We start from the raw sequence: 15,071 nt of genomic DNA, 5'->3' as shown, positions 1-15,071 counted from the left end.
CGACCACAACCATTACTTTTGTTTTGGACTAATTTATTTTCATCTTGTATTCCTTCCCCAAGTCTCTGTCCATACCATGCAGCAATTGCTCCAGATCTTTTGCAGAGTCAGATAAAATAACAATTTCATCAGCAAATCTCGGGGTTTTGATTTCCTCTCCTTGAACTTTGATACCCTTTCCAAATTCCTCTTTGATATCCTTTATTGCCTGCTCTATGTAAACTTTGAAAAGGAGAGGGGACAAACAGCAGCCTTGCATCACTCCTTTCTGGATTGCTGCCTCTATCAAAGCCCTCGATTCTTATCACTGCAGATTGATTTTTGTATAGATTGTAGATAATTCTCCTTTCTCAGTATCTGATCCCGATCACCTTCAGAATCTCAAACAGCTTGGTCCTATCAACATTATTGACTGCCTTTTCTAGATCTACCAACGCCATGTACGTGGGCTTGTCTTTCTTAATTCGGTCCTGTAAGGTCAGGATTCTTCACATGTTCCCACATTTCTTCTGAAAGCCAAATTGATCTTCTTGCAACTCAGTTTCAACTTGTCTTTCCATTCTTCTGTAAATAATACATGTTAAAATTTTGCAGGTGTGAGATACTAAACTAATGGTGCAGTAGTTTTCACACTTGTCAGCACCGGTATTCTTGGGAATAGGTATAACAACATTCTTTTGAAAATCCGATTGCACTTCTCCTGTATCACATCTTACACACTAAACGGAACAACCTCTCCATGCTGGTTTCTCCTAAGGCAGTTGGTAATTCTGAGGGTATGTCAATCAATTCCCGGTGCCTTGTTCCTACTTAGGTCTCTCAAAGCTCTGTCGAATTCTGACCTCAAAATTGGGTCTCCCATGTCATCAACAGCATCTTCTTGTTCCAGAACACGGACATGTTCCTGCCATCTTTCTGACTTGTCTTCTTTCCCTAGAAGTGGTTCTCCATCTGACTTTTAATATTCACACCCGTACTTTTTCTTTCTCCAAAGGTTTACTTGATTTTCCTGTAGACCGGCGAGTTGGCCATGCGATTAGAAGCGTGCAGATGTGAGCTCGCATACGGGATTAAATGGGTTCGTACCCCACTGTCGGCAGCCCTGAAGATGGTTTTCAAAGGTTTCCCATTTTGACACCAGGCAAATGCTGAAGCTGTACCTTAAGGCCACGGCTGCTTCCTTCCCATTCCTAGGCCTTTCCTGTCCCATTGTTGCCATAAAGGGGCCCATAGACGTGCAATATTATTGCACAAAATGGATTGTACAATATATTGTTAGCTGCCCACAGACATACAATATTATTGCACAACAATCGTGTTTGTGCAATAAATAGAATCATGTGGATATAATATAGCTGGTTGTGCAATATATTGTGCAAAAGCGGTCATAGACGTACAATATGCGTGGCAATATAATTATAGTGAGTCCATGCTGGTATTTTGTTTGGTGAACACTCTTTTCTGTATCACGATGCCGCTTCACTTCCTTCCGGAAGTTTGTACGCAGAGAACTGACTTTTAAAAAAATAATTTCTTGCTTGTTGGCATTCGGGTATTTTTCGCGATATTTCTTAATAAGCACCTCGTTCTGTTCGCCTTTTTTAACGCGATTACTGTAATCTTTGCTCTTAACGTCCCATAGAGCTGGATGGCTTCGATAAGCTCCAAAATAAACTTTTTCACTACCTGTTTGTCTGCAATCACGATACGTTCTCCCCCACTTGTTGATACCAACTGGCGGGAGGACGCGATATTGCACAATATTGCCAACACACGACACAGTATTTTGTGATTTGCACAATATATTTCAAACTCTTTTGATTTCGTACAATATATTGCACAATCCTTCAATATTAAATACACACTATCAATTATATTGCGCAATAATATTGCACGTATATGGGCCCCTTAAGACCTATCTGTGTCGGTGCGATGTGAAGCAAAATTCGTGTATGCAGCATCTACCTTTCCTAGGGCCATACAACCATCAACATCCTCGCACTTCTCTTTCAGCGATTCTTCCTTGGCTATCCTGAACTTTCTATCTACTTCATCTTTATTCGCCTGTATTCTTTTTTACTCTCCTCATTTTTTGCATTCTTGTACTTTCGTCGTTCATCAAGCAGGTCTAGTATCTCTTGAGTTACTCATTGTTCCCTAGGTGATCTTACCTTTCTTCCTAACTTTTCTTCATCAACCTTACTGATCACATTCTTCATGACTGTCCATTCTTCCTCTACTGTGTTTCTTCAACTTTTTCATTTAGTCCCTGTGTTACATGTTCCTTGAAACAATCCCTCACACTATTTTCTTTCAACTTTGCTAGATCCCATCTCCTTGCAAACCTTCCTTTCTTCAATTTCTTCAACTTCAGATGGCATTTCATGACCAACAGGTTGTGGTCAGAGTCCACATCTCATGGGAAGGTCCTGCAATCCAACATCTGGTTTCTGGATCTCTATCTAATCATATTGAAGTCTATTTGATACCTTCCAGTGTCTCCAGGTCTCTTCCATGCATACAGCCGTCATTTGTGGTGTTTGAACCAAGTGTTAGCCTGGACTAAATTGTGATTGGTGCAGAATTCAACCAGCCGGCTTCCTCTTTCATTCCTTTGTCCCAATCCAAATTCTCCTACTGCATTACCTTCTCTTCCTTGGCCTACCACTGCGTTCCAGTCTCCCATCACGATTAGATTCTCATCACCTTTTACATACTGTATTAAATCTTCTATGTCTTCATATATTCTTTTGATTTCATCATCCGCTGAACTGGTAGGCATATAGACCTGCACTATTGTGGTGGGTATTGGCTTGGTGTCTATCTTGACCACAATTATCCTTTCAGTATGCTGGTGATAGTAGCTTACCCCCTGCCCTATTTTCTTATTCAACCCGGAGAATAAAAATAAACTGAATAATTCTACACACTGTGGAAGCTTCACCTCTAAGATACGAAACCATTATGGGGATGATATTCTCAAAGCTACTAGGCAATTCGACAACTTTCGAAAGAAGATGATTAACTACCTGGCTCGACTTGCCTTTCTGAAATGTTGCAGGTACAACAGTTTTCTACCAGCATGTGTGAGACTGAAATATCACACCAACAACTGATGCACAGACCGTATTCTTCACGAAACAGCATTAAACCTCTCAGGGCATGGATCATTGACACTAGACAGACTCTGGACCACCTCAACAATAAATTTTCACCTCCACTTGCAACTTGCCGACGTCACGTCACTTTTCACCAAGGTGCCGCTAACAGAAGTATTTCCACTAATAGACCAGAAACTTCCAGAATACCTGTTAATACTAGCTAAAGAATGCCTACATGCTACTTATTTCTACTTCAGCGGGGAGTTCCACGAACAGACAGAAGGGGCAGCGATGGGGTCGCCGCTCTCTCCAATAATATGAAACATGTATATGGAACACTTCGAACAGAAAGCCTTAGCCACATCTGCCCTGAAACCGAAATGTTTTCTCCGTTATGTGAACGACATGTTTGTGATCTGGCCTTACGGGAGCAATAACCTGCAGCTATTTCTTGACCATCTGAACTCTATTCACGTAAATATTCAGTTCACCATAGAAATCGAAGTAAGCAGAAAACTACCGTTCCTGGGTGACCTAGCAAAACGCAACATCAATGGGACTCGGAGTCACACAGTATACAGGAAACCCACACACAGACAGTTACCCGCATGCCTCTTCTCATCACCACCCATCGCAAGAGCAGGCTGTTCTAACATCACTGGTTAACAGGGCCATAGAGATATCAGAAGCAGAACACCTCGAAGAAGAGAAAGAACACCTCACGAGAACCCTCAGAGGAAATGGCTACTCACTCAATAACATCCGGCGAGTCTGTAGAAAATCAGAAGAGAACAAAGAAAAGGCCGCTGTAGGAGAAAACAACGGGAAAGAAGAACTGACCCGCCCGAAAACAGCGATAATTCCATACATTAAAAACAATCGGCTAGATACTGGAGAAATACAACATAAAAACCATCTATAAATCACACCAGAAGCTAGCCTGTTATCTACCACCAGTAAAAGACACAATAGAACTACAGGCTGCTGGAGTATACCACAATGAATGTAACTGCGGAACGTGTTATGTTTGTGAAACAAGACATCTGATCTCCACCCGCCTAAAATAACATATCCGTCACACCAAGAATCAAAACACAGATATTTCAGCGGTAGCCAAGCATTCCTACGAAACAAGGCAGGGAATATCATTTGACAAGATTAAGATCCTAGTAGCTATCCCTTGGAATCTGGAAAGGAAAATCCACGAGGCTATCAAAATCAAGAAACACCCGAACAATATGAATTTAGAAGAAGGATATAAAATCAGTAATTCTTGGACGCCTATCATTCATAGTTTAAGACATACAGACCACAACATTAACATGCATGCCGAATCTCCAATTACATAACATGGCGGGCTAGCCCCACTACCTGGCTGTGACACATACCATTCAGAATTCTCACGAGACAGCCAGGAGGCTTACGTCAGCCAGAAAGGTTAGGATATAAAAGACCAAGGTCAGGAACCACCCTTGTAGTGTGATTGCTGCCTGGGAGACTGATTACCTCGGATCGTGTAGGGGTATTTTAGTCGCCTTGACAAAGAATACTGCAGTGTATTCGAAGCGTCGGCAAACTGTACATAATGTACAGAAAACAACAGCACTGTTCAAACCCAGAAAATAAACTGAGTAATCCTGGATTTCCTCTGTTTGGTTTTGTGTTAATTCTGTAGTCACCTGACCAGAAATCCTGCTCTTCCTGCCAACGTACTTCACTAATACCAACTACATCTAACTTTAGTCTATCCATCTCCCTTTTCAGATTCTGCAACTTACCACAGTGATTCAAACTTCTAACATTTCACACTCCGTCTCGCAGAATGTCAGTATCCATCTTTCTGATGATTGCCCCTCTTTCATGTAGTCCCCACTCGGAGATACGAATGGGGGACTATTTTACCCGAGATGAACCCATCATCATTACATCATTCATACGGAGAGAGCTTTATGTCCTCGGGAGTTAGTTATGGCTGTAGTTTCCTGTTGCTTTGAGCCGTGTAGCAGTATCAACTCTGCTAAGCCATGTAAAATATTATTACAAGACCATATCAGTCAATTATCTAAACTTCCACCCTTGCAGCTTCTGAAAGGCTGCTACTCCCCTTTTGATGAACCATTCGTTAGTCTAGTCTCTCGACGGATATCCATCCAATATGGTTGCCCCTACGGCTCAGCTACCTGCTTTATTGGGGCACGCAAGCCTCCCCACTGCAGCAAGGTCACGTGATTCACGGGGGAGGACATTGTACATAGTATACTGATTTACATCTATATAAAGCTCAAATACTCGCCACAAATTTCGGCAAAAATTATACATACATGAAGTAAAATATGCTATTTGTAATTTAAAAAGCATGCAAGGCAACGGAATTGGGTACCACGATACTAAATGAGTATTGAAATAAAAACGGTTAAAATCAAGCATGAACCTCCTCTTCTTCCCAGGACACTGGATCATGAGCTGATTAAGGCTCCAAATTTGCTTTATATTAACCTATTAACATCTGAAAGAAAATTGGGTAGTATGCCAGGAAGACTTCCACAAAAAAGAAAACAAAGTTTCAACTAAACAATTTACTCCATAAATCCACTTATAAACATTTCTCCCGCTCTCCAGCACATCACACCTCCCAACACAAACACCTTTCCTTATCCTACTCCTCATCTTCCTAAAGACAATTCATAACCTTAATCACTATTTACAAATGTCCTATACACTTATCTCACACTTCACTGTCCAAAGTTGACCATATCCTCTATAACTCCTTCAAATAACATGACAGTTACCTGTGGAAGCAATATTTACGGATCCTGCTTCCTTCATAAAATGTCTGAAATACACACTTCGATTTACTCTGTTGAGTACCACACCCTGTCTTATGAAATCCCTTCATATATGTATGGATTAATTTTGTCTTTCATATTGTTTTTAAACAATAAACCTAGTGCAGAATGACAGCCGACTGCCTGTAGACTCTCAGTGCATTTAAGAGCATAACTCAACACTATAATCAGAGATATTAGCTGTTCATGTACTTCACCTCAAGTGGCACAAAACACCAAAAACTCGTGCACCTGGATGATCTGTTTAATTAGGCACATACTTATACCTCCATAATAATTAGCAAATGCTACAAACACTCACTACCTAACATCGGCATAGATGATGACTGTATCCCTTGTACAATAAAATTGAGGTTATAACAGAAGCACACATTGTAGTAGCAGAAGCACACAAAACAATGGCTGCCACAGAATTGGTCATAATAAGAAGATAATATGCATAGGACGGGCCTATGTAAAAGATCTCATACTTGAAGATAGCATCCTAATGCTATCTTTCTCACATAATTCCTGACGTCAAAACAGTGTCCACTCCACCATGTTTTCTTCTTCATAGGTAATAAAGTTCATATTAATCCATATTGAAGAGCAATATATTGTAAAACAAAAGCAATGATTTCCACTTATTCAATACTAATTTGTTGTAACCTTAAAAAAGTTACCTATAATCCCGAATACCACCTGCACTTTTTTCCCCAAAATATTGGTTCTAAATCTTAGGTGCAGGTTGTATTCAAGCCCTTCATTCTCGTAAATATTTACTACATTTACATGGATTATTGAAATAGATTTGAATACGGTTACCGTACTCAATATACCACATGTAAACAGGCATTCAGGCCGTATTGTGTTTTAGTTGCATTCTAGAAAACAAGATTACCGAGCTTGATAGCTGCAGTCGCTTAAGTGCGACCATTATCCAGTATTCGGGAGATTGCGGGTTCGAACCCCACTGTCGGCAGCCCTGAAGATGTTTTTCCGTGGTTTCCTATTTTCACACCAGGCAAATGCTGGGGCTGTACCTTAATTAAGGCCATGGCCGCTTCCTTTCCACTCCTAGCCCTTTCCTGTCCCATCGTCGCCAAAGACCTATCTAAGACGGTGCAACATAAAGCAACTTGTAAAAAAAAAAAAAAAAAAGAAAAAACAAGATTGATTTTTCTCAATACTGTTACAGTGGCATGTAAACGCGAAATGTAAGGTAATGAAATAGGGTAAATCAAAGAATATGGGTAAATATGCGGTGAATATGAAGGCCGCTGCTGCGGATGCTCGATCGTCATTTGTTTCACAACTGCTGCTGGCATGCTGGGTGCGCGAATAGCTCATTCAGGACAAATATTTCAGATTCCCTATGGGAATCAACATCTATATCATCAATAGTTGATCTTGCGGGGGGTACTTTGCGAGAGTCGAGGCTGTTGGTTACGGAAGTCTACCTCGCTCACATTAGAGTTCGGTATCTGTCCCTTGAAAGTGCTGTCTCGGTAGTAAGTGATGGATTCGGCGTCTGCGATCATTTACTACGCGTGAGAAACTTAAAGTTGTAAGCGAAGCTGAAATGTACGAAAATCGTGCTGTTGGCAGGAAGTGCGATATTGATGAATTGTGTATTTGTGATTGGCAGAAAAAGAAGGAAAACTTCTAAAAAGTAATGGCGATCGCGGAGTGCAGTGTTTCCGGAAATTGAAGGAGGACTCCACAGATTTGTGATAGAAAAATGTGAGTTAGGATATGGTGTTTGTAGTGAAATGTCATTTGAAAGCAGTATAGATCTCAAAAGAACTCAAAACACAGGGTTTTACTGCAAGCCGCAGATGGATCAGAAACTTTTATCAGAGAAAGGGATTGTGCATTTGGAGATGTACGACTGTTTCACGTCGTCTCCCTCGGGCGCATGAAGAAAAATTAATGGCCTTTCAGCGTCGCATTATTCATTTGAGGAATCAAAATTCTTATTTGCTGTCGCAAATTGGAAATGCTGACCAGACACCTGTCTATTTTGAAATGCTGTTGGAAAATACAGTGGATACGAAGGGTTCTAAAGTGTAACCATCAGAACAGGTAGTAACGGAAAGCAACAATGCACGCTAATGTTGTGCGTATTAGCAGATGTAACCAAATTCCCTCCACATGTGGTTCTGAAAAGGAAAACTCTTCCGAAAGGATACTTGCCGTCCGGTGTTATTGTTGGAACACTTGAGTCCGGCTGGATGGACAGTGCATTAGTTGAGGACTGATTGAAGTGCGTTTGGCAATGTCTCCCGGGAACTTTGTTACAAAAACGAAACATGCTTGTGCTGGACAGTTACCAAGGACATATAACTGATGGTGTAAAAGATATGATGAGGAAAGGAAAAACCGATCTTGCAATAATTCCCAGAGGACTCGCTTCTATTCTACAGCTGTTGGATGTGTGCGTGAATCAGCCTTTCAAAACTGCAATGAAACAGTTGTACACCAAATGGATGTCTGATGGTGATCACGTGTAAACACCAATCAGACGAGTGAGGAGGTCTGAAGTGGGACTAATATGCAACTGGATCGAGACTGCATGGGTGCGCATTCCCAACGATCTTGTGTCCAAAAACTTTAGGAAATGTGGAATTTCAAATTCAGTGGATGGTAGTGAGGACAACTACAGTGGTTGATCATATTATTAAGGCCACTAGGTGAAAGTTGTATTTTTCAAACTTGATAAGACATACACAATTAAACTTCACTGATATACATTTAATTTATCTAAAATGGACTTTTGACAAATATATTACACAATTTTACATTTGTAATGTTAATGAAAATCATTAAAAACTAAGGAAACTAGGAAAATCTAATATTTTGTAACACCTCCCTTCGCAGCAATTACCGCTTCGACTCTATCCGGCATACTACAAATGCATCTGAGGCAGCTTTTTTTAATTTTATCATCATGATGCCACACATTGATTAGTCTTTCGATCAGTTGGATCTTATTCGTGACATTATGAGCACAAATTTTCCTCTTCATTAGCCCCCAAATGTTCTTGATCGGGTTGAGGTCAGGAGAATTGCCAGGCCAGTCCAGAACCTTCACTTTGTTGTCCAGAAGGAACTTTGTCACAGTTTTAGCCTTGTGACAAGGTGTAGAGTCATGCATAAACACAAATTTGCCATCTGGGAACCATTCACGAACTTGTGGAAGTAGCCGTTTCTCCAGAACCTTAATGTACTGGTGTTGGTTCATGGTTCCTTAGACAATATACAGGCGGCCGGTTCCATTACTACTGATAACGGACCACACCATGACACTTAACGGGTGCTTAACGGTCTTGACAATGCAGTCACTATTGTATTTCTCACCCTTGCGCCTCCTCACAAATACAGATCTGTCATCAAGGATATGTATTAATGACTCATCCGAGAAGCAAACCTGGAAAAAAATGTAGTTCTGTATAAAAACCTGTTTACGCCAAGTGCGGTTGAGCATAACAGGGAGCAAGTAAACAAATTATAATGTTTGTAAACAGCTTACCCTTTTCCATTCATCAGCAGTCCAATTTCGATGTTGTTTTGCCCATAATAGTTGCTTCTTCATCATGGTTGGTGTCAGTGATGGTTTCTTTGCTGGACGATGACAAGCGAAACCCAGATCTTTGATCCTCCGACGAGCTGTCATTGAAGATACGTTGATCCCCGCTTGTCGAATCTTTGTTGTAATGACTTTCATTGAAGCTTTTCTGTGTTTAATGACGATATTTCTCAACAGCCGCTCTGCTCGTGGAGAAGTGATTCTTTTGCGGCCACATTTACCCACCCGTTTGGGTGACAAATTCGTGCCTTGGTCAAGTTTTTTCTTAATTCTGTCCACTGTTGACTTTGAAACAGAAGTGATAGACACTATTTTTCTATGAGAATAATCAGCATTCTTTAAAAGTGTTTTTATTTCCGAAATTTTACTAGGAGAAAGGTCTTTAGCATTCCCCATGTTTGTTTTCTAAATACCCGTATTTTTAAGTATATACTGAACTATAATTAACTGTATTCTACTCTTGTCACTTCACTGTATCACTTAAAGAGCAAAATTCGCACAAGAGATGCAAGGAAACAAATCTACAATAAATCACGTGTATTACTCCAACAACAGTCAGCAAGCAACTGTAACATAATTGGCGACTCTCTCAATTCTTGACCAGAGTTTTCATTATCAGGCTCCTTAATGTAGGGCTGATTGTTGAATTTAACTATGGAAATGTGTAATTAATAATATCCAACCATAAAAATAAGCAATAAGTAAACACTTAGAAAAGAATAATGATCCAAACATAAATTCTTCAATTTTTACCTAGTGGCCCTAATAATATGATCAACCACTGTATTTGTGGAAAGATGCCAGCGACAGAAGTTTTTATGTATGGTAAAGAAATATTTAAAATAGTTACATTTGAATCAGCCTGAAATTCCTGAAACATGTTTGGTTGAATAAATATTTTCTTTCATTATTAAGTGTATTGACAAGGCTGATTCTAGTAGAACTATTTTAAATATTTCTTTACTACATTCAAACTAGTCAATACGGACCAAACAGTCATTTGAACCTAGCATGGTTAAGATTATCAACAGAAAGTTCCTATGGTGAAACTTCAGATGACGGTGAATTGTGAATGATCTGAGTATTGGACAGATTTTATTTACAATTTTTGTAATGATTTTATTAATTGTAAGCTGTTTGAATTTTTAATTGGGGTATATTTGAAGACAATTCAGTAGGTATGTAAGTTATTTTATTTTTTATTCTTTTCCGTATTTTGCTGTCTCAAATTTAATGTGCGAGTCTTATTCAGTGGTGGGTGGTATTCGGGATTATACGGTACATAAATTTGTTGAAACTAGTTTTGGTCATACTAGAGACAATCATCAGTCAGAATAAATCAAAGTTAAGGCAAGACATGAATTACAGATACAATTTATAAAGCAAGCATGTGTTTCTGAAATTCAGACCAAGCCAAGTAAAGATTTGAAAAAAAACACATCGCAATCACATGTCCTGAGCAAGCTCTCAGCCTTCCTTCAATTAATAGATCAAATAAAGGGTTTGATTTTTCACATATCTCATTAAGGTTGAAATTGGAATTAAAGAATTGATCCAGGTGGATAAAACAATTCTCAGAGATATTGAGCAGAGAGCCCTTATTAACATTTTAAAGATTTTTAAATTTTTAGCTTTTGTTTTACATTGTTTTCTTCTTCACAAAACACTCATTCTTATTGATTAATACACAATATGCCTCACGGTACTCAGTTGTTTATATACTTGCCACATCTTCTTTAACTTGCCTTGCATTAATATCTGTTGCTAGTTGATGTTACATCACCTTACTTGGTTTATTCGTGATGATTCAACCATCACAACTTCCAAATTGCCTAATTCCCAGCAAGTTGATGCAGCCTAACCTCCACTAGCATAAATTTATACAAAAGAGGAAAATTAATACAGCTGAACCTGCCTTATACGTAACTCTGTTCTATTCGTATTTGTACGTAATTTCCTTGAGGTCCCGGCAAAATGTTATTTAAAAGAGTGTTAATTATACCTTAATTATAAGTAATACGTTTATACGTTATTCGCTGTTGTACGCATTAAGTGTCGGTGAAATATAACTGAATTTTGCGTAATTGGCGTAGATAGAATAGAGCTGTCGGGTTTCGGTGCTGAAACAGAACGCAAAGAGTTTCGCCGAGTGACATTGTTGACGCTTACTTACTGGTGGCTTAACAAAGGCCAACTGAGCGAGTCCCCTTCGCTCTCTCTCTCTCTTCTCCTCTACCTTCGTCGTTTTTTTACCTTCACAGTGCCGCCAAAGATTAAGATACATTACAAAAAGTGGCCAGTTTCGGTGTGGAAACAAAGGAAAATACAGTAAATTTGCATGAATATGAGAAATTTTTTAGTGGGAACAACGGAGAAGTAAAATGTCTACGGTGCCGGTATCTAGTGTTTACTGTGGAACAATAGTTTTGTCATTCAGTTGCTTTGATTAGCCATAGAGAACAGAAAAAGGAAAAGGTTTACCCTAGATGAAAAAGTAAAATTTATACTAGAAGTTGACGCTAATCCACACAAAACAAAAACTGAAATCGCTTCAGACTTAGGGATTGCTTATACCACGCTATGTACAGTCACTAGTAAAAGAAACGCTATTTTGGATGAGTTCTTAAAACTTGGTTCAAAATCAGCAAAGTGCCGCCATCAGCTAGAAGGAAGGTACGTAGATTTGGTGAAAGCAAAAGCGGGCTGCAGCTCTACCAATTAGTGATGACATGCTGAAGGCAAATGTGATAGATTTAGCTAAAATGATGAGTATCACTGCTGATTTCAAGGCTGCATCAGGATGGTTGCAAGGATTTAAAGATCGTCATGGAATCACAGGGAGAACAATTTGCAGTGACTCAAAAGCTGTGGACGACGTCCCAGAACAACACTGGAACGAAGAGGTTCTGCCGGGTATCGTAAGCGATTATCATCCTACAAACATCTACAGTTGTGATGAGACCGGCCTTTTCTACAATCTCCTTCCTAATAAAACATTAGCTGATAAAGGTGACTCGTGCCATGGAGGGAAGAAAAGCAAAATTCGTGTAACAGTACTTCTCGCCACCAATGCAGATGGATCTGACAAAGTTCCTCCACTTTTGATAGGAAAATTGAAGAATCCGAGGTGTTTTAAGGGTGCCAAAACAAAACCTTTGGAATATGAATCCAACAGAAATTCTTGGATGACTGTTTCTAATGGAACAGTGGTTGAAAAAACTGGCCATTAATACGAAAAAGAAACAGAAGAAGATCTTTCTTCTTATTGATCGATGTGCAGCACATCCACCTCAAATCGTTCTGGAGAATACCCGAGTGGAATTTTTCCCTCCTTATTGTACCAGTGCTTTACAACTGCTTGGCTTTGGCATCACTGCAGATTTCAAAGTGCATTATAGAAAAATTCTGGTTCAACTTTTAATAACACTGAGTGATGCAAGAAATGAACCTCTCTCCATTAATTTGCCACAAGCCATGGACTTTATTTCGGCTCCCTGGAAGCAGGTGTCATCCTCCACAATCAGCAACTGTTTCCACAAAGCTGGTGTCTTACTAGAAGAGGCTGCCTCTAATGATGATTATGGGGACGAAGTTTTATCTGGCAATGAGCTAATGCTACCGGAGGGTGTAGAATTCAATACTTTTGAGCATTTTGATGATAATTTGGCTGTATGTGGAGAACTACCAGATGAAGAGATTATTGCTGATGTATGCCAACAACACGGTGGTGATAAACCAGCTACAAGCGATACTGACAGTGATGGAGATGGAGATAACGACTTGAATCTTGAAACACCTGAACTGATGTGTGTAGGCATTACATCAGTGCGAAAAGTTGTAGTGAAAATGCTTTGAATTCATTACTAATTTTGGAAAAGGAGGTTTATTCTCTTAATGCAAGAAAAGTGAAACAAGCCAAACTACCTGATTTCATTAAGGCTGGACTATGTTCAAAATAATATTTTCTGTCTTAATGTATTTATTATTTGCAAGGACTTACACATGCAGGTCTATTGCATTGGATTTTCAGTAAATGTGTGATGTATTGTGCAAGTCTGATTTCTAAGTAATTCTGAGTTAGAAGTAGTTTTTTTTCTTCCCCTTCATATACATATAAGTCAGGTTCAACTGTGTAGTATATTATTACAATTCTCTTAACCTAAATAATTGAACAAACTCTAAACAAATCTACTAAACTTAACCTAATAATTTACAATAATATTTTAGTGGACTTCTCGTCTTATAGCGACCAAGGGGCTCATAACTTGGTATAGTCACAGTAGAAATGATTAAAAATATTTAAGATCCATTTTTTGGAACCTTTCACTTATCATATCCATGTACTTCTAATTTCCTCATCCTGGAGGTTTTCTACCATCTATTAAGAACTCATGCACTTATTTTTTCTTTTACTTCTCCTAGTGAAGCACATAATCCTGATGCCCATTGTTTCATACATGTATCTAGTTTCATGATTGTTTATTTTCAGTATGATGGGGCTAGATGTCGATGGTGGGAATTTGATTGGAAATGAAGCTGGCATAATTCCACGATTTTGTCATGAGTTGTTTGAAAGAATTGCATCTCTTAGTGACACAAAAGTTTCAAGGCTTTCAAATATGAAAATTACTGTTGAGATCAGCTATTTTGAGATTTATAATGAAAAGATTCATGATCTGCTAGGAGGATCCACTGAAAGTGGGAGAAGAGCTGCACTGAGAGTGCGGGAGCATCCTATATATGGACCATATGTTGTAGACCTTTCTACACATGGTGTTGTGTCATACGAAGATCTCCAGGTAATAATGTTCAATTTCTTTATAGTTAAATGTTTTCTTTCCTCTATGTATTATGCTATTAAGTCAGTTACCGTCACATCTGTCTCTGTCTTGTCCTTGGCTTTGACAATATGAAAGTGAGTGAGGTATGAGTGATGCTAGTAATGCCAATCCTTATGCAGCCAGTTCCTGCTATGAATGATGTGAAAATGTTGCTCATAGGGTCGGTTGGTGTATGCATTTCAGTGGGCTTGGCAGACTGATATGTTATAGCAACTCTGGCTCGGTGAGGAAAGCAATGGGAAACTACCTCACTCCTCATTTCCCTAGTACGCCTAGGCCATCTATGACAGCTGTCGGCAGAGCTGTTGAGGATCCTACCAGCATTAATGCTGACAGACTGAACTTACATACACTGTCACTAGCACCAATACTCTGCATTGTTGAGCCACTATATAGGATTCAATAAATGTGTGCTCTGCTTTATAAAGTTTATTAAGTAGTAACTTGGTGACATATATTCAAAGTAAATTCATATATTATATGAATAAATATATTCATTATGCTCTTTTACACCCCAGTAAGAAGCAATCTATACCACTCTGTCCTAATTTTCATTGTGCTTACCTCTAACAGCTTGTACATTGACAGTGTAGTGAAGTGGTAGTAATTGCATTCCCTCATAGTACTAAGTGGGATTGTAGGAAAATAAATATAACAATCTGCTGAATATTTTAAGTATTTAGTTTAAGTACATTTCTGTTGTTTTAGTTAACTT

General features: G+C 39.1%; 1 protein-coding gene across 4 annotated transcripts in view; it reads left to right on the top strand.

Moving 5' to 3' along the window:
- neb (nebbish) overlaps positions 1–15,071 on the top strand; it is a 468,801-nt gene that overhangs the window by 60,074 nt on the left and 393,656 nt on the right. For 3 of the 4 annotated variants that reach the window (XM_067145417.2, XM_068227214.1, XM_068227215.1), the window contains one exon: positions 14,005–14,314. In XM_067145417.2, the coding sequence (XP_067001518.2) occupies positions 14,005–14,314 (310 nt within the window). The remainder of the gene's footprint in view (positions 1–14,004; positions 14,315–15,071) is intronic. The other variant, XM_068227216.1, reaches the window with a different exon arrangement.

This window comes from Anabrus simplex, chromosome 4, assembly GCF_040414725.1.
Source record: "Anabrus simplex isolate iqAnaSimp1 chromosome 4, ASM4041472v1, whole genome shotgun sequence".
NCBI lineage: Eukaryota > Metazoa > Arthropoda > Insecta > Orthoptera > Tettigoniidae > Anabrus > Anabrus simplex.
This window is presented reverse-complemented; position numbering and strand designations above follow the sequence as displayed.